The sequence below is a fragment of the Vigna angularis genome, chromosome 3 (assembly GCF_016808095.1).
Source record: "Vigna angularis cultivar LongXiaoDou No.4 chromosome 3, ASM1680809v1, whole genome shotgun sequence".
NCBI classification, from domain to species: Eukaryota; Viridiplantae; Streptophyta; class Magnoliopsida; order Fabales; family Fabaceae; genus Vigna; species Vigna angularis.
In genome coordinates this window covers 30592296-30612830 of record NC_068972.1, presented here as the reverse complement: position 1 = coordinate 30612830, position 20535 = coordinate 30592296, and the positions used below count along the sequence as shown (strand labels likewise).

Genomic DNA, 20535 nt, shown 5'->3' with positions numbered 1-20535 from the left:
GAGCTTGTGTATTATTTCCAGCTTACATGAATTTATCAGGTTTGAGCAACAATGTGGTCAAGTTTAATGGGCTCAATTATGCTGATTGGTCAGAACAAATCCAGTTCCAACTGGGTGTGTTAGACTTGGACATGGCAATTATGATGGATGAAATGCCCGCAGCCATTATAGAGACTAGTACAAGTGATGAGAAGTCTCTTTATGAGGCTTGGCATAGGTCTAACAAGCTGTCACTAAACTTGATGCACATGTCTATGGTAGAGAATGTAAAGCCTTCTAAGCCTAAAACAGAAAACGCAAAGGAATTCATGAAACTGATCAAGGAGTACTCACAATCAGACATAACTGACAAGTCTATTGTAGGAACTCTTATGAGTGAGCTGACTACCAAAAAGTTTGACTGGTCACATCCCATACATGACCATGTAACTGGAATGGCTAATATAGCAGCAAGATTAAAGTCAATGGGAATGGAGGTGAATGAGTCTTTTCTAGTACAGTTTATCATGAACTCTCTTCCTCCTGAATTTGGCCAGTTCCAAGTGAACTATAACACTCTTAAGGATAAATGGAACTTTCAAGAAATCAAAGCCATGTTGGTACAAGAGGAAGGGAGATTGAAGAAAATGAAAGATCATTCTATCCATCTCACAACTCATGAAGGTGTTAGCTTTAGTAAAGCTAAATCAGGAAAGAAGAACAAGAAGGATAAAGCCCCAATGAAAGTGAATAAGGGCAATATCCAGAAGGACCATAAATGTTTCTTTTGCAAGAAAGTAGGTCACTTCAAGAAAGATTGTCCGAAAAGAAAATCTTGGTTCGAAAAGAAAGGGATTCCTTTCAATCCAGCCCATAAAAGGAACTAAAAAGTATTTATATATGGGGAACAGAATGAAGGCACGGATAGAAGGAATTGAGACTTACAGATTGATTCTAGACACTGGTTATTGTCTGAATCTTGAAAAGTGTCTCTATGTTCCTGGTTGTCCTAGGAATTTAATTTCTGTTGCAAAGTTGGATTATTTAGGTTTTAACTTTAAGATTGAAAATGGTATTTTTCATTTGTATAAACTTTCGTACTATTATGGTTCTGGTACATTATTGGATGGTTTATATCGTTTAAATCTTGATGTTAATTTTTTTGAATCCCTGTTTAATGTTGAACATGTTGTTGATAGAAATTGTGGTGTAGGAAAAGAATGTTCTGCTTTCTTATGGCATAAAAGATTAGGTCACATATCCAAAGAAAGGATGTTGAGGTTAGTGAAAAATGAAATTTTACCTCAATTAGATTTTGATGACTGGGATGTATGTCTTGATTGTATTAAGGGTAAACAAACAAAACACATATCAAAATATCCCGCCACAAGAAGTAGTCAACTTCTTGAGTTAATACACACTGATATTTGTGGTCCTTTTGACATTAAATCCTAGAGTGGTGAAAAATATTTTATCTCCTTTATTGATGATTTCTCACGTTATTGTTATATATATATCTATTACACGAAAAATCTCAATCAGTGAATGCCCTTGAGGTGTTCATAAATGAGGTGGAAAGGCAATTAGATAGAATAGTAAAATTGGTGAGATCTGATAGAGGTGGTGAATATTATGGTAAAACTGATAAGAATGGACAATGTCCAGGTCCATTTGCAAAGTTTCTTGAAAGTCGGGGTATTTGTGCACAATATACAATGCCCGGTACACCACAACAAAATGGTGTAGCAGAAAGGCGGAATCGTACTCTTATGGATATGGTTAGGAGTATGTTAAGTCATAGTAATATTCTTTTATCTTTGTGGATGTATTCATTAAAGACTGTTGTATATCTAGTTAACAGGGTTCCTAGCAAAGCCGTTTCTAAAACTCCTTATGAACTATGGACTGGAAAGAAACCTAGTTTGAGACATCTTCATGTTTGGGGTTGTCCGGCAAAGGTAAGGTTATATAATCCACATGAAAAGAAGATTGATGCAAGAACCATTAGTGGTTACTTCATCGGTTATCCTGAAAAATCAAAGGGATATAGATTTTATTGCCCTAACCATAATACAAGAATAGTTGAGTCTGGAAATGCTCGGTTCATTGAAAATGGTCAATTTAGTGGGAGTGAGGAATCACGAATAGTGGATATTCAAGAGCATACTAATAGTGTTTCTACATCTAATCTCTCTTCTGAAGTTGTTATCCCTCTTGTTGTATCACAATCACACAACAAGCAGAGACAACAAGTTAATGTTCCAATCCCACAAAATGAACATATAAATGTTGAGCCAATTGACAATAAGGAAGTCACAAATGAGCAAGTCATAAATGAGCAATTGATAGAGGAACCACAAGAAGCAGCATTAAGAAGGTCTGTAAGGGAGAAAAGACTTGCTATTTCGAATGATTATGTGGTTTACTCTGTTGAACATGAATGTGACTTAAGCATTGATGAGGATCCAGTCTCTTTCAAACAAGCCATGGAAAGTAATAATTCATAGAATTGGTTGAATGCTATGAAAGAAGAATTGAAATCAATGGACGACAATAAAGTATGGGATCTAGTTGAATTGCCTAAGGGTTCAAAAAGAGTCGGTTGTAAATGGGTCTTTAAGACTAAACATGACTCAAAAGGCAATATTGAAAGGTATAAAGCTAGATTAGTCGCCAAAGGTTTCACTCAAAAAGATGGCATTGACTACAAAGAAACCTTCTCTCCTGTTTCTAAGAAGGACTCTTTGAGAATTGTTTTGGCTTTGGTGGCTCATTATGATTTAGAGCTTCACCAAATGGATGTAAAAACCGCTTTTCTGAATGGTGACTTAGAAGAGGAAGTTTATATGGATCAACTAAAAGTTTTCACAATAACAGGAAAAGAAAATTTGGTGTGTAAATTGAAGAAATCAATATATGGACTGAAACAAGCTTCCTGACAATGGTATCTAAAATTTAATGATACCATAACTTCATATGGTTTTGTAGAGAACATCGTTGACCGGTGTATATATATGAAGATCAGTGGGAGTAAGTTTGTTATATTTGTTCTATATGTTGACGACATTCTTCTTCCTGCTAATGATGTTGGTATGTTACATGATGTAAAGAAGTTTCTCTCTAGCAACTTTGAAATGAAAGATATGAATGAGGCATCTTATGTGATAGGAATAGAAATATTCCGTGATAGATCACAAGGATTGTTAAGTTTGTCTCAAAAAGGCTATATTAACAAAGTGTTAGAGAGATTCATAATGGAAAAATGTTCTCTTGGAATAGTTCCAATTCAAAAAGGAGACAAGTTTAGTCAAATGCAATGTCCCAAGAATGATTTGGAACGAAAGGCCATGGAGTCTATTCCTTATGCGTCAGTGGTTGGGAGTTTGATGTATGCTCAAACTTGTACTCGGCCAGATATCAGTTTTGCTGTTGGAATGTTAGGCCGATATCAAAGTAATCCCGGAATAGATCACTGGAAAACTGCAAAGAAAGTTCTTAGGTATTTACAAGGTACCAAAGAATACATGCTCACCTACAGAAGGTCAGATCATCTTGAGATGGTTGGCTACTCGGATTCAAACTATGCTAGATGTGTGGATTCAAGAAAATCCACATTTGGTTATGTTTATCTATTAGCTTGAGGAGCAATTTCTTGGAAAAGTGCAAAACAATCAGTCATTGCTACTTCCACCATGGAAGCTGAATTCGTGGCATGCTTTGAGGCCACGGTTCATGCTTTGTGGTTGCGGAACTTTGTATCGAGGCTTGGCATTATTGACAGTATTGTTAGGCCGATAAGGATTTATTGGGATAATTCTGCAGCCGTCTTCTTCTCTGAAAATGACAAGTACTCAAAGGGTGCTAAACACATGGATTTGAAATACTTGTCGGTCAAAGAAGAAGTGCAGAAACATAGAGTGTTGATTGAGCATATTGGTACGGATTTGATGATAGCAGATCCGTTAACTAAAGGACTACCGCCCAAAACTTTTATTGGCCATGTTGAAAGTATGGGCATTATGGATAAGTCAATATTAACATAATGATGTTATATATCTATATGGATATGTATAGTTATATGCTTGTACTGTCATGACACTTGTGAATTCAATTAAAGTTATGTTTCTCTTTATTCTATTGTTATCCACATTAAGTTATATACATGTATTATTGATTGTGGTAACATGTTATATCTCTTTTAGAGACATGAAAGTTAAAAGATTGATTAAAGTTATGTTGAGTTGGTTTGATTATGTGATACATGGAAGGAATCTTGTCGTTCATGACTTTTGTCCGCCATGATCCGATCATTTCAATTCATATAAGGATGATGACTTGATAATTCTAATGAATGGTGCACACTTAAAAAGTTTAGTTTTAGATCTTCAAGTCATCACATGAACCAAGTGGGAGAATGTTAAATTATATTAATATTTAAGATTGGTTCATGTAATTTAAAGTATAACTTTAATGTACAAATTCTAATGTGATGATTATTAGAATATAATGTATTAAAGTTATAGGGATTATTTTAGAGTTATTAAAATTAATCCCTTTCTTCTCACTTCAATAAATAAAAGAGGGAAAAGGTTGGACTACGGTTGACAGGTTAAGTTTCTGAAAAGAGAGAAAGAAAGGTTACGTTCTCTGAAAAGAAAAGAAACTGTGACATCCCTCAGATTTTTCTATATCATCAAGAAAGCATTAAAGAGGAGTAAGAGAAGGAAAAACATTGATAGGAAGAAACTATACAATGGATCCAAGTAAGTTCTTTTCCATTGTGTATGAGAGAATAGTGAGTATCATGAAAATTCAAGATCCTGTGTGCATTTTTCATTCAATTGAAAATTAAAGAATTGCTTACAGTAAGTGTTTACAATTAGATAAATCATGACCAATCATTTTGCAATTTGAATAAAATAGAGGCAATTTCTCATACTCCGCATCAATAATAAACACAAATAATGACATTTCCACCAAAATTTGATTAGGCAAATCAGATAACAAATCAACATCAACCACAACATGTGCAAAGAAATCTCAAGACTTATTTTTGATAGAATCATATAAAGATAAAGGTGTGTCAATTTCATGTGCTATTGAAAAAATCTCTTTTAAATGCCAATACTACAAAGGAAAATTATGAATGTGAACCCAACATTGATTTTTCATAAGTTTCATTGAAGTAGGGACAAATTTTGTCCTAGAAAAATCATGAAGAATACCATGAGATAAATTCCAAGTTCCAAAAGCCAAAATCCTTTGCATGTTTTTCAAAGAAGAAAAAGCAAATTCGTATAATCCTTTGCCGAGTGGAATTGCCTTCCATTTATCCAAATTCTTCCAACACATCAAGTTTTTTACAAGGTCTAAATATGTAAGTCGCTTATCTCCTTTTGTTAACAAAATATGCTCATACAAATGATTTTTACACTCCTTCAAACCAACAAGATAAACTTCTTCGAGAATCTACACATATACCATATCTCCCTTTATGCAAGGAGAAGGTAATTGGGACAAATGAATATCACACACATTATAAAGATATAGACAAATTTATGTTTTTGTGACCACACATTTGAAGAAGATTTAAAGAAAGATAATTTTCATTAATCTTTATCCTGTAAGCAAGGTCAGCCAAGGACCGAGCAATTGAACATTAAGTAAGGAAATGACCGACCGGTCCAGAATAATTATTAATTGATAATTAATCTTGGTAATAATAACAATTAATGGACGATTAAGTAAAATAATAATCATTTAATGGAAAAGACAAGTAATTAATTTTAATTACTAATCTTTATTATAAGATTATTACAAGATTATTTAATTTTATACTGTTACTGCTCTAATGCTCAACTTGTTGCATGAGCGACTAGAAACTTCACCCACATTTTTCTTGTTTATTAAGCATTGTTACATATACGAATGAATCTTCAAGTTCTATAGTAATGCATATTGCCTCAACATCACTTGAGTGATATCATTTTGCCACTTAGAAATGTTTCTAGCCGAAAAATAATCACTTTGATATTGTCCTTGCTCAAACTATAGCCTTTCGCTTAAGTTAATAACCCCTCATTTAAACATTTTTTTCTCAGCTCAAATATTATTTAAGTGACAATACATAGTGTACTCAAGAATAATAATTTCTCATGAAAAATCAAAGAAAAAGAAATGTTTATCTCTTAAAACACATTCTAATCATACCTAATATCATTTTTAATAATTTTCTATTCCAGAATTAACCAATAACATATGTTCTTTATTTCATACCAAAACATGCTCAAAATATAATTCGTTACCTTTTCCTATATACACAGGCGTACCAACAAGCATATACTAATAACATTAGAATCATTTTAAGCTCTACATTTCTAAAATCAAACAAAATTTATTTAAATAGAGTTATTTTCAAGAAATTTAAATTTGTTCTCAATTATTTTATAGCTTCTAAACTTCAAGAAATAAAAAAAATCATCACAAGTATTTAAAGAAAAAGCATATAAAAGTAAAGAGAAAAGTAAAATAAAAAATTTAGCGAGACAAAAATTTAAAAAATAAAATTATATAATTTTCTATTCATAACATTTAAAAGTTAACTTAAAATACACCATTACTTTTTCTTACACAATATTCTTACAAACTAACTATTTATAATCTATTTTTGAAAGCAGTTATGATCTAGCACAAAACGAATATAGCTAGAATTTTCATAGGACTCATAGTTCAAGTATTAGTTAGTTTATTAATAAAATTACGGTATTTTTACAATACTAAAAACATTTTAACTTTTAACAGACAAAACTAAAAAATGTCAAATATTAAAATTACCACTACCAAATTTACTTAGTGGAACTTAAATTATTATTACTAAAGTAAACACAGACGTTATTACGTTTGTTTTATATGATTTTTTAAATAATTTATTAATTATTTAAATTTTAAAAATAATAGTTAAAAGGATTAAATTCAAAAAATAAAAGGTGTATATAAATATAAAGGGTTAAATATATTTTTGATTCCTTAACTTTTAGTGAAATTTGGAATTAGTCCCTCTTCAAAACTTTGGCCTAATTTAGTTCCCAAACTTTAAAAATGTATGAATTTAGTCCTTTTAACTAAATTTTGTTAGGTTTATTTGATGTTTCAAATGCATTTCTCAGTTAACATACATTGAAGCAAAAATGTGTCAAATGGTATAAACAACTCAAATGTTATCATGAAACGCACTTGAAACATCAAATAAACCTAACAAAATTTAGTTAAAAGGACTAAATTCACACATTTTTAAAATTTGAGAACTAAATTAGGCCAAAGTTTTGAAGAGGGACTAATTCCAAATTTCACTAATAGTTTAAGAGATCAAAAACATATTTAACCTAAGTATAAATATAGTTATAGATAAAATAAGTTATAGTTATTAAAATAAAAAATATTATAAATAATATTATGCAAATAATTTTTTTATTGTGAATAATTATTTAGATTTGAAAAAGTAGTTATAATGATAAAACAAAATTATAATAATTAATTATTTGAATTCAAAAAAATAATTATTTAAATGATAAAACTGAAAAATAGTTTTTATTATGAATAATTATTTACATTAAAAAATAGTAATTAAGACAATAAAAAAAAACAAATCACAAAAAATGTGTTCTCTTCATATAGAGTAAATAATATTTTTATAATGAGTAATTATTGAAATTTTAAAAAATAGTTACTAAAATAATAAAATTGAAAAATAGTTTTTTCATTGTGAATAATTATTTAAATTTAAAATCATAGTAATTAAAAAAGTAAAATAAAAAAATACTGAAGAAATATACTCTTTATATATATATAGATACATATATATATATATATATATATATATATATCTGTATATAGTTATAAATTAATCATCTTTTATAAATAGTTCAAACAATGATTTAATGTCCTATAGTAAGAATATGAAAGTAAGAATTTATATTGAGATTATTTTAGTCTAGTCAAGAACAGGCTGTATCTGCTATCATTTTCTCATGCCACAATTCCATTCGATGCTGATTCATCAACAATAAAAGCATTCTGTCTTTGTACCCTATGACAAAGCATTTCGTACAGTATTTGTTTGATAGCAAATAACAAAAATGGCTTAAATTTGCTATGAATTATTCAAAATTTGCTCAATGATGATACTATTTTCTTAATGTAAATCTAGATTTGATTTTGACCTTACTTATATAAATAAAATAGATTCAAAAATTGCAGCATTGACATTAAATGATTTTAAACAACTTGTATTAGTACATATACAATTATTTAAAATATTAATTTTAAATATAAAAAGTCACATCTTTAGGAAATTATAATTTATGATTATTATATATTTGTTCTAAAATATTTTTATTCTAAGTTTTCCTCACCTTCATCTCACGTTTTAAGATTAGAACGTTAGTTAATCTAAACTAATAAATTTTAACAAAATTGAAAAATATTTTCAATAAATAAAATAAATTATCAATGTATAGATCAGTTACATTGAAATAGTATGCCTTCTCAACAAATCAAGTCAGAGTTTAAATATGACTCATCTAATAATTACAATAAAGAAGTAAAAACTTAAACTACATTTTATGCACGATATTTAAATGTTTAATTGGCAACCCCTAATAATATAAAAATATTTATTAAAAACATGTTATAAATTAACATTATATTGGTATTTTTTTTCAGACCTTTAAAAAATACGCTAAGTTAGGATGGAGAAAAGATATATGACGAGCTATATATAATAAAAAGGACAAAAAGTGCAAATTTGCGTATACAAAAGAAATTTAAAATAAAAATATAAAAAACTAAATCAATATACTTATTCCTTAAATGAAGGGAGTTTTAATAAGTGCCATGTTTTGAAAGTTTAAAATTGAGTCCGTAAATTTTTATATCAATTTTAATTGTGTTCATGATTGATTTTTGTAGAATTCCTTTTCGTTTACTTAATCGCTTAGAAATAGGATTGTTAGATTGGTTAGTGTAGGTACTTAAACTAGTAAAGTTTTTAATGTAATGCTTTATAGTACCGTATAAAAATATGATTAGAAATCTAATTAAAACTATTTATAAGTTTAAGGATTTGAAAAATAAAATCAAAACACAAAAACTTATTTAGAAAATCTATGGATAATATTTATTTTTTAATCCTTCATAAATAAGTTATATTATTTTAATTCCTTATTTATTAATAAGGACTAAATTAAATACAAAAATTATATATGAACGTGACACCAACACTATTATATGACATTAACACTGTAACATTCTATTTTAATAGTGTATAACTATTAAAAGAGACATCGCATATAAATAATTGAAAAACATATAACTTCAAAAGAGTATGTACAAAAGGTTATTACAGTTATCTAATATCTAACTATAATAGTAAATATACATACATATCAAGATCTTATACCACTAAGAGTTCTATTACACTAAAACCAAAAGTGTAATACTAGAGTTTTACAAAAGCATATACACTAAAACTAAGCATCCTACTCTATGCTTCAGTACCATCACCAAGTAACACCTGATCAATGGAGACATCTTTCTCTGCTCACACAATTAAGGTGATCATTGCAAACAAGAAGAAACAACTAAACAAATAGAGAAGAAAGGGTAAGCTAGTGTACCAAAAGAGTTTTCATAACATTTATATAGATTTTAACACATAAATATCCATATAGATGAATCCAAACACATGCACTCATATTTACTAGACTAAACCATTCGGATAGGTGAATTATGTACTTGTAGTGGCAAAACAACTTGTCCACCCAAGCTACCACACAAGGTTAGTTCGTCTACCACCTACGACCAAGGAATCAGACCATAGACTAGGACCTCCAACTACTCTTCATGACATAACCCCCCTTCTCTACTTGAAATGGGATGATTATTAGAGTGTTAAGATAACCCATAAGACTGAGTCCATACATCAATACATTACACTATTGAACACCATCATAAAATCTCTCCACGAGATCCATGAAATTACACCAAACACATAACTATTGAACGCCACCATAGAATCTATTCAGAAGATCCATGGAATTACGCCAAACACATATATCATACACATAATCAATAACAACTCATCATCATCATAATATCATACATGAATGGGCATTATACATGTTTACAATTATACTTTAACCATACTTACATTCATATTTAAAATTAACAAAGTATCAACAATCGCATTCAATTATACACATAGAATTATTATTACTAAATCAACTCAATTCAGTGTATGGAAAACACAAAACCAAAAACATAACTCGCAACAAGACGCGCTCAGCAATATAGGACCACCGCTCAGCGCCCTACGTCTAAAGACTAAACCAAGGCCACTAGAAGGCTAGCGCTCAGCAGTACAAAATCACTGCTCAATGCCACACGTCTAGAGGCCAAAACCCATGCCACTGGAAAGTTAACGCTTAACGTTATATCAGTGGTCCTCAACGCCACATCAGAAACCATAAACTTGAAATCTTGATCTAATTACACTCAAGACCTATCCAAATGACTAAATTGATATTCTTGACATTGTGATCGATTCAAAAACATGTTTAAACATCAAATTGAATACTAATTTGCTCAATTGGCCCACATCAAATCAAACCAACAACAACTACAACCTAAAGCACAAACTTAGCATATCAAAATACTAGATTTCAGCAAAACAAAAAGTTAACCAACTCATAATCAAGCAATTCAAATAACATACCATCATAATAATCAAAATAGATTTTAGTATTGATTCAATCAACTAAAACAACATTTAAAATCATTCACAGACCATCAAAACAAGAACTCATACAACAAATAATTGCATAGGAATTTCCCATACCAGACAATTTATCAAAGCATTAGCAACATCAAAAAGTGGTAGTTAGCTTCCCTTACCTGATAGATAACCAAACCACTCTAGAAAACCTAAAACAGCTCAAAAGACACAAGAAATTCTATCTACTCCTACGAATAACTAAAACACAATCAATGTACATTGTTAGAACCATTGATCAACAAAGACTCAAACTGATTACTCAAAAGACACATGTAAGCTGAACATGATGTACATGAAATATTTATAAGAAAAGGTCAGGAAAGGGGTTAAAACTCAACTTACTTAAATGAAGGAATTGATCTGTTCAAATTCAAGAGATTGCCGCAAAGATCAATCTTACAGTCTTGAATTTTCAATCAGACGAATAGAAGATGAGAACTCCTAGAAAGAGTCAAAGAACTCTAAAAAGATGATTTTAAGAGAAATAATTTATTTTAAAATAATAAAACTCGTTCATAACAAAAGTATTTATATTAAACATTTTAATATTAAAATAGTCAAGTCTTACTAATTTTAAACTACTATCATTTCTAAAATTTCAATTTCTAAAATTTTACCAACACTCGTGTAGTACAATGAATATCTAATATATATGAAATAAAAACTTCAAATAAAAAAAATAAAAAAGAGAGTGAAAATATTATGTATTGACAGACAAAGACATTAACAATAATTTAACCGAAAATACTTAATTAAATTTTTTTAACAAAAATTAAAACTTAATCAAAGAACAGAAATGAAAATAAGATGATCAATTCAAATAATTAAAACGAAAGTTGGGAGGAAAAGGATTTTAGTGTTTATAAAAATGAGCCAAATGTGATCTTGTTATTTTTATACGTCTCTTTTTAGTTTCTAAAAGCAAGGATATTTTTATAAAATAATTAGTAGAATAGTAAATGATTTTTTAAAAGTAAAAGAAATTAACCTACTTAAAAAATTGTAAAAAAATGTTTAAATAATATTTTCATAAAAAATATTAAAATATGTTTACAAAATGTAATATCTCTACACTAAAAAAAGCTATAATAAAATAAAATATTTGTCTTAAAATGCAGAAATAATATACATATGTACATTTTTTTATAAAAAAAGAAATAATCAACACTTAAATATCCTTATTTCTACCATTAAAGTTCTAAATAGAAATAATCATCACAGTTTTAGTATATAAAATATATATCAAAAGAAAATTATGGCCAACACCTGGAGATATACATGTGGATCATTTCATGCTCCGCTCAGCACCAGGTCGGATTGGTGTATTATTTTTAAATACACTAATGGCACTTTGTTAGAATAAATTAACATATATTTTAAACCAAACTCATTAAAAATTCTTAATAAAAACAAGTACATATATTACTTTAAAATATAAGATATTTTTTTCAAAAAAAAATGTCATGTTAATAAAAAAAATGATGTCTTTAATCAAGTTTAATAAATGAACTAAAGATATTCATTAATGTTGATAAAGAATTCTGTGACGTTAAGGTTTTAATATCAAAATATTAATGTGCAGGTAAGAGAGACTCTTCTAATTGACATTTGATTTTTATATAGCAATAACATTCATGCTTGTGGCAGCTAAGAGTTTCAAGATCTTGAACCATTTTGAATGCAAAAACCCGTTATAAAAGGCCAACAAACAGAGAGAGAAAAACAGAGAGAGAATACAGAGCTTCCTCTTAGAGGTCATTGCTCTTGCAAAATATAAAAACAAAGAGCACACTCTCTCTCTCTCTCTCTCTCTCTCTCTCTCTCTCTCTCTCTCTCTCTCTCTCCTGTTCTTCTTCATTCTTTTGTTTTTCATCTTTCCTTTTAATTTTTTTTAGGCTCTCACTTAATAATAATAATAATAATAATAATAATAATAATAATAATAATACCGACTTACATGATCAGTGTTCTGCTCGTGGAAAAAAAATTGGCATGCAATTATTAAACTAGCATCAGAGATCCAGAAGGAGAGCAACTAATTAACAAGGTTCATTTTTTCAGCTTCCTTTTTGCGTGAGCTTGAAGCAAAACATATACAGCAACTACCCAGAAGAAAAGATGCTGTTTTTTTTTCTGAAAAGATGGCTGATTTTGTGAAATCCATTTGATGGGGTTTGCTTGTTTTTGTGTTGGTTTTCAGATGGAAGCGTTTCAAGGGACGACGAGGGGTGACATTTCATCCCAAGTGGGTCTGGTTTGGAGCCAAGTGAAGGAGCCAGTGATGGTGCCACTGCTGAGAGTGGCAGTGTTTCTGTGCTTGGCCATGTCGTTGATGATGTTGATGGAGAGAGTGTACATGGGCCTTGTCATTTGCTTGGTGAAGCTGTTCGGTAGAAGACCTGAGAAGCGTTACAAATGGGAGCCTCTGAAAGAGGACGTTGAGCTGGGAAACTCTATCTATCCCATGGTTCTGGTTCAAGTCCCAATGTACAACGAAAGAGAGGTAGCATAGCAGATTTTCTTTCTCCATCTGTTTTCATTCACTCGTCTTCGACACACTTTTTTCACATTTCTGAATGCAGGTTTATCAGCTCTCGATCGGTGCCGCTTGTGGGCTTTCTTGGCCTTCGGACAGGATCATCATACAAATTCTTGATGATTCTACTGACCCATCAATCAAGGTATGCATGTTATTTATGATGAGCATTTTCTGAGTGAAAGTTGAAGACATTGGTGATAGAGTGAATGAATGAATGAATGAATGAACAAAATGCAGGAAATGGTGCAAATGGAATGTAGCAGATGGGCAAGCAAAGGAGTGAACATAAAGTACGAAGTGAGGGACAACAGAAATGGGTACAAAGCAGGGGCTCTGAAAGAAGGGATGAAACGTAGCTACGTGAAGCAATGTGACTATGTTGCCATTTTTGACGCAGATTTTCAACCAGAACCTGATTTCCTATGGCGAACTGTCCCATTCCTCGTCAACAACCCTGAACTTGGTCTTGTTCAGGCACGCTGGAAGTTTGGTACATTCTCTTCTCTTTCACACAACACACCCTTTTTCTTTTTCTTCATGTGCACCTCTATTAACACATTTCACTTTAGTTCTATCAAACTAGTTAGATAAAATTATTATTATTATTATTATTATTATTACTATTATTATTATATGGTTTATATGATAATTATTATAAAAGTTAACAAATTTATTATATGTAAGATTTTATATGAGATCAGTTAGACTTAAAACTTTTTTATAATTAATTATAGAAGTGATTTCATTTAACTTTATTAAATTTTTATTTTCTAATTTCTTAATGAACTAATTTTAGCTTATATTAAAATTAATTTTAATATAAGAAAAACAAATTATTTAATTTTATTTTTTGTTTTACTCGTAAATTTTTTATTGAGGAACTTTTCCAAAATAATAGTTTATAATTTAATAATAATTTTTTTACTATAGTTTTTTCTATTATTTGTAATTTGTGATAATGTGTACGTTCTTTTGATAAGAAATTGTTATATTCAATTGATTACTTATTTTTTATATGTTCATTACGATTTTTTATTAATTGACTCGTGCTAAAAATACGTTTAACTTTTTAATTAAAAGTCATACTAACTTTTAATTATCTTATTAATAACAAAAAAAAAGGAGTACAGCATTGTCTTGCGTTTTGGTTCTAAGCTTTTGGCGGCTTGCCTTTCTTCCTTTTCTTTTCCTTTCTTTTCTTGTCTCGGATTAACCATTTAACCTTATTGTGTGCTCATGGTTCGGAAGATACAACGTTGCCAATAAAAAACTGTCGGTGGGTCTTGTTTGTTTTGAAAATGCTATATATATATAGAATAAATTTTATTTAGAAATAATTTTACCAAAATAAATTACATTTAAATTCACTTTTTAACATAAAATAACGAGTAAAGCTGTTTACATTTAAATTCTATTATTCATTTTTAATTTTATATTTGCAGTATAAAAAATAAGATTAATTATAATTTTGCAAATTACTTTTACGATGATGAGATAAAATTAAACTCATCTTCCAAAAGGGTCTATCTTTGTTTTTGCATGACCCTCTGCGTGTTACATGTGTACTCAACTCTAGCCATTGCTCTGTTCCTACTTTGTTGGTTTGGGTTCACTTGTCTTCTTCTAAGTTCTGAAAAAGTGGTAGTGGTTACAAAGCAAAATCTCATTTTTCTGCTTTCAAATTTTGAATAGAATCTGCCATGAGAAGTCACCATCATGAATAAACTGAAAGATGATTAAACATGATACAACAATAATGTTGCAGGGCCTATGAGTGTGCTTAAGGTTCATTTAATGGGAGAATGGGGTCAGTTTTCTGTGGCCGAAAAGTGAGATAAGAGATAGACCACAGTAGAGAAAAAAGAAAAAAAGAAGAATAGTTAGTGTGGGTGTTTATAGGCAAAGCAACTCAATGAATAAACTGGAATTGGTACGCAAAATCATCATAAATTTTCTTAGAGTCAATATATAAGATGGTGGTTCGTTAATTATTATTTTTTAAAGATCATGTAACTTTATGCTAGAGATGTAGTTAGAGTCATTTACATCTTCACCTAATAATTAGGTCATCATAATAGCTACCTACTAGATTTGTACGTATACGAGGCAGAACAGAAACATGATTATAATCTACATCAGTAAGTAAGCATGATCTTTTTGGAAAGATGAAGTGTAACACTGTCATTAGTACATCAAAATTAAAGAACATCGGTAAGTATATGTAATCACTTACTTGAACAAGTAAAGCTGTTTACATAAATAAAAATGAAAATAATTACAATTGTTGTAAGTGGCTATTATTTATCTAGCAATCTGCGTGGTCAATTATGATGTTTTGTGGGCCTGTTAATTATTCTTGGCTATTTGAGTGGTGTTGTTCTTTATGATTCTACAAAATTCCTATGCTATAATTAGGTTAAAGAAATGATGATGTATAAAACAAAAATTGCACGCATTGAATTACACTTTGCTGCATATACGTTTAAAAGGCATAAGGAATAATTCGTATTCCAACAAAGGAAAATATGATAGCATCTGTTATGTGTTCTGTTTTCTGTGAATGCTTGCTAATTTAGAAGGACATTGTACTAATCCAAGAAAAGACTTGAGCATGTGCATTAGCACTTTACCAAAAAATTTAGACTCAATTTTTGAAGTTTTCAACTTTTATATTTCCATCAAGAAAGTTGGAATTTTGGTTGAACTATTCTTGAAGTCCGAAACATAATTATGGTGGATTGTTGTGACCGCAAAAGAGGGCAGTACTTTGAAATTAATCTGCATGCGTAGGGGTGCCTATGTTTTACGGAGACACCAATGTTGTTGTTGGTATAATTATGGTTGTTAACCTCATAATTGTTCGTAAGATGTTTTTTCTTTTTCATCTGCTTTCTTCCATTTTTATTTTCTCTGGTTAGCTGTACTGTATTTCTGCACATATTTTTTGTTTTTGTTATTAATCTTAGAAAACACTCCTTCACCAAAGAAAATATTCACCACTATTGCATCCGGCAGCTGCATGTGCAATTTTAATGGTGGACCATAATTTCCATGTCACTGTCTGAATCTGTTGCCAAAAGACAGCTGAATTGATATCGCACTCTCATTCTAAATCATTCACAATAACACGATGAAATTGTTGATTTCGTTGCAGCAAATTTGTGGAATTAACAATTCATTTTTTTTTTTTATAATTTTGTTTTGCAGTGAATGCCAATGAATGTTTGATGACCAGGATGCAAGAGATGTCATTGGATTACCATTTTACTGTTGAACAAGAAGTGGGGTCTTCCACTTACGCCTTCTTTGGCTTCAATGGTAATCATCTATAGAAGAAAATAGTTTCTTTCCTTAAAGTATAAAAAAGAATAATCAATTTTAAGTGCAACAGTGGAAAATTGAAATGCTTGTAGCATGGTGACTTTACAACCATTTTTTGTGCTGTTGTAAATGATACAGGAACTGCGGGTGTGTGGAGAATTTCGGCGCTGAATGAGGCTGGGGGATGGAAGGATAGAACCACAGTGGAAGACATGGACCTGGCTGTTCGAGCCAGTCTCAAAGGATGGAAATTCTTATACCTGGCCAATTTGAAGGTTAAATTTGCTTAATTCTGTTTTCTCTTATTTTTTTCTGATAAAAGTGGTAATGGAAGAGTGTCCGTATACTATTTGATGAAATGTCAATGACATGATAGGACTATTAGTAAATACTAGCCTAAAATAGTAGTACATATGCTTAAACAGCACAAACAGTTTCATTCAGTCGTAATTACTCAACTAGTCACTGAATATTCGGAGATTTCCATGCAGGAAGTTCTCTACCAAAGAAGATTTTAGTAACTTCAGGAAATAGATTTACATAATTCAATATCAGTCAATGTTGTAATCTTTTAACCTATTACCGAAAATGTAATGTGTGTGAGTGTATGTTAAGACTTGGGACTTAGGAGTGTTAATTGGTTGGTTTCTTTTTATTATGTGGGGTTGCTGACAGTGATGAATTAGTATGACATGAGTTTATTACTTGGAAAACAGGTGAAAAATGAACTACCAAGTACTCTGAAGGCCTACCGGTACCAACAGCACAGGTGGTCTTGCGGACCAGCCAATCTTTTCCGGAAAATGGTGATGGAGATAATGAGGAACAAGGTAAGGTTGCCCCATCTAATTGGCAGGACAGAAAGTATTGGCTATTTATGACCAAAATTCTTGTGTGTCCATTGCAGAAAGTATCCTTGTGGAAGAAGATATATGTGGTTTACAGTTTCTTCTTCGTCCGGAAGGTCGTGGCCCACATAAACACTTTCGTGTTCTATTGCATTGTCTTACCTGCAACAGTTGTGGTGCCTGAGGTGGTGGTACCCAAGTGGGGTGCTGTTTATATCCCTTCCATCATCACACTCCTAAATGCTGTTGGAACTCCAAGGTCTTCATTTTCTCAACTTTTCCTTTCTTCTAAAATCTAGTTACCTCTACTACTATCAAATATCATAATCAAAAGCAGGATTCAGTTAGGAAAAAATGGTTCTTGCACTCACATCATAAATTGTTTTACACTATTATTAAATCGCGAACACATATGTATATATAATATTTGTTGACTATTATATTAAATATCTCAAAAATCATGCCATGATTGGTTGACAATGTAAAAGAAATTACATTAACATTGCATAAAAATTAAACTCCCAACTTAGATAATCCATAGAGTGCATAATAAACACATCAAATATGATTCTTATGCACAGCACATAGGACTGGTCATAAACCATGTAAATGTAATGAGGAATTAATGAGCAAGCACTCCGTGGTTCTCTCTAGTGGTAAAGAAAAAGATTTAAAACTTTAAAAGATAATGAATATGTTTTACAAGTATAACCTTGTTGACTAAAGGTGCATTTTTCAGGTCACTCCACTTACTGGTCTTTTGGATTCTCTTTGAGAATACCATGTCTCTGCATCGAACAAAGGCTACAATTATTGGTCTACTAGAGGCTAGTCGAGTGAATGAATGGATTGTCACTGAAAAACTTGGAGATGCACTTAAGGGTAAAGGTGGGGGTAAAGCACCCAAGAAGATTCGATTCAGGATTGGAGACAGGTATAATAATGGAGTATTGTTAATTTCTTATTCTTGGTTTCGTTTATCATATAACAATAGCATTCACTTGTTCAAATTTTAGATTATATTCCAGTGCTTACATTTGCTTTCTTTGTGTTCAATATCATTAGAATTCACATGTTGGAACTTCTTGTTGGATTCTACCTTTTCTTCTGTGGCTGCTATGATGTTATGTTCGGGAAAAACCGGTTCTATATATTTCTATACATTCAATCAATTGCTTTCTTCATCATGGCATTTGGATATGTTGGCACTATCGTTCCCAACTCCTAAAAGGACTTCAGAACACTTCATTCAGATATTTACATATTGTAATAGTGTTCATTCACAGTATAATCTGTGACATTAAATTAAAGCTTGTGTTATGGGTGGTCATTCTTCAAGGTTCTGCATAATCAGAGTCGTGGCTCGAACAGTCTTTGTGAATATTCAACACAGATACATAAGAAAATTACAGAAGTTATTCCTTTGGATATGAAGTATACAGAAAATTATTACAGCACTCTTCAGGCATCAATCTTCCCGGGGCAGACATCTTTGATTGGACATAAGGCTATAAGATTTTGTAGTTCTTTTCCTTTTTTAATTTTATCTATCATTTCCTTCTTTACTTGAATTTGTTCGAAGAAATAATAAACATCTTCAATAAATGGGATAGATTACAGAGTTTCGTGTTGAATCTCCTTTTTGTCTTACTCTATAGTAAAAGTTATACAAATAGTGAATTGGTAACTAATATGTATGTAAAAGATCACGTTTGAAATTGTTGACTTCAAACTAAACCTGAAAAATTCACCAGAGATATGAAACATGATCTTCATCTGTACCATTATATATTATATAAAGCAGATTCGTCTTTGTGTGATTCTTCTTTTCAATTTTACCAAGTGACCGGTTTTTGAATTTAACCATTTTCTTTGAATAATTTTTTAAATTAAATAAAAAAAAATTATCTACAAAATAAATAAATAACCATTGAATATTTTAATTGACTTCTTTGACTAAAGAGTTCCAACCACCAACATTGGTATTTATCACAAGCAAACAAAGGAAAGTTGTCTCTAGTTTCCTTTTCTTTGTATTTGTTGCTAGTACCATAAAAGAGTTCACTTTGGCAACAGACGCAGAATCTTAAGTAAACCAAATCAGTCTTTTTCCTGAACCTGAGAAGGGTAAAAACATGCCAAAAGCATTTATTACTGTCGGTTCTGAGTTTGTTTTCCATTAATAATCCAGCCAGAATATCTAAATGCAAGTCAATTTTCATCATTCTATTCAAACAAGGAAATATATGAGGTCCCGGAATTTGCTGTTGTCACAATCCCTGTTTCATGACAAGCTTTCAAAAAGAAAAACAACAATGTGAATGTAATTTGTAATCAACGTTTCAATAATTAATTATAAGTATTAGAGATTTCTCCTCAAATAAAAATAACACATTATATAAGTTGATACAAATTTCATTATATAAATTAATTTTGTGAGATTAAGTTAAATTTAAAGTTTATTTTTTAACATAGTATTATATCATGAATTTGAGTATTATAATGATATTTATTATTTGATGTTTCATATGTATATATTTTAGTATAAGGATGTGTTCAAGATTCATCAATAAGACAAATTTATAATATATAAGTAAGTGTAAATCTCATTTTAGAAACTTATTTTGTAAGATTGAGTTGAGTTTAAAGTCATTTTTTAATAATATAATTGAATATATATTTTTAGCCTCTAAATTTATATATGAAATTTGAGTTCATTCATATATGAAACTTCCATCCAGCTTGGTCTTTAAACTTAAAAAAAAAAAGATATAATTCTTATAATTTATATCTAATTTTAAACTAAAAATATATTTAACTTTAAAAAATATATTTAACTCTTAATTATATATAACCATTGTACTTATTTGAATGAAAAAGTATATTTGACTAAAAAAGAATGGAAATGAGAGAAAGTGCAGAAAGTGAAGTTGTTTGGAATGACAAAAAATAAGTGCATTTGAGTAAAAAGTTTATAATTAATGTGATTGGAAAAATATAATTATATATTGTTGTAT

General features: G+C 30.2%; 1 protein-coding gene across 1 annotated transcript; it reads left to right on the top strand.

The window, feature by feature from the left end:
- The first annotated feature begins 12535 nt into the window (after positions 1-12535).
- Positions 12536-19152, top strand: LOC108326319 (glucomannan 4-beta-mannosyltransferase 9). The gene is made up of 10 exons (XM_017559749.2): positions 12536-12857; positions 13011-13313; positions 13393-13491; positions 13587-13839; positions 16557-16667; positions 16809-16945; positions 17387-17500; positions 17578-17777; positions 18258-18452; positions 18584-19152. Exons 2-10 carry the CDS (start codon positions 13011-13013, stop codon positions 18744-18746), a joined length of 1575 nt encoding a protein of 524 aa, XP_017415238.1. The 5' UTR covers positions 12536-12857; the 3' UTR covers positions 18747-19152.
- The last annotated feature ends 1383 nt before the right edge of the window (positions 19153-20535 follow it).

Excerpts from the sequence above, each read along its gene's own strand:
- LOC108326319 (XM_017559749.2), top strand. The coding sequence starts at position 13,011 with ATGGAAGCGTTTCAAGGGACGACGAGGGGTGACATTTCATCCCAAGTG. Across the intron at positions 13,492-13,586 it reads CTACTGACCCATCAATCAAG|GAAATGGTGCAAATGGAATG; the intron begins GTATGCATGTTA and ends AACAAAATGCAG. Across the intron at positions 16,946-17,386 it reads TATACCTGGCCAATTTGAAG|GTGAAAAATGAACTACCAAG; the intron begins GTTAAATTTGCT and ends CTTGGAAAACAG.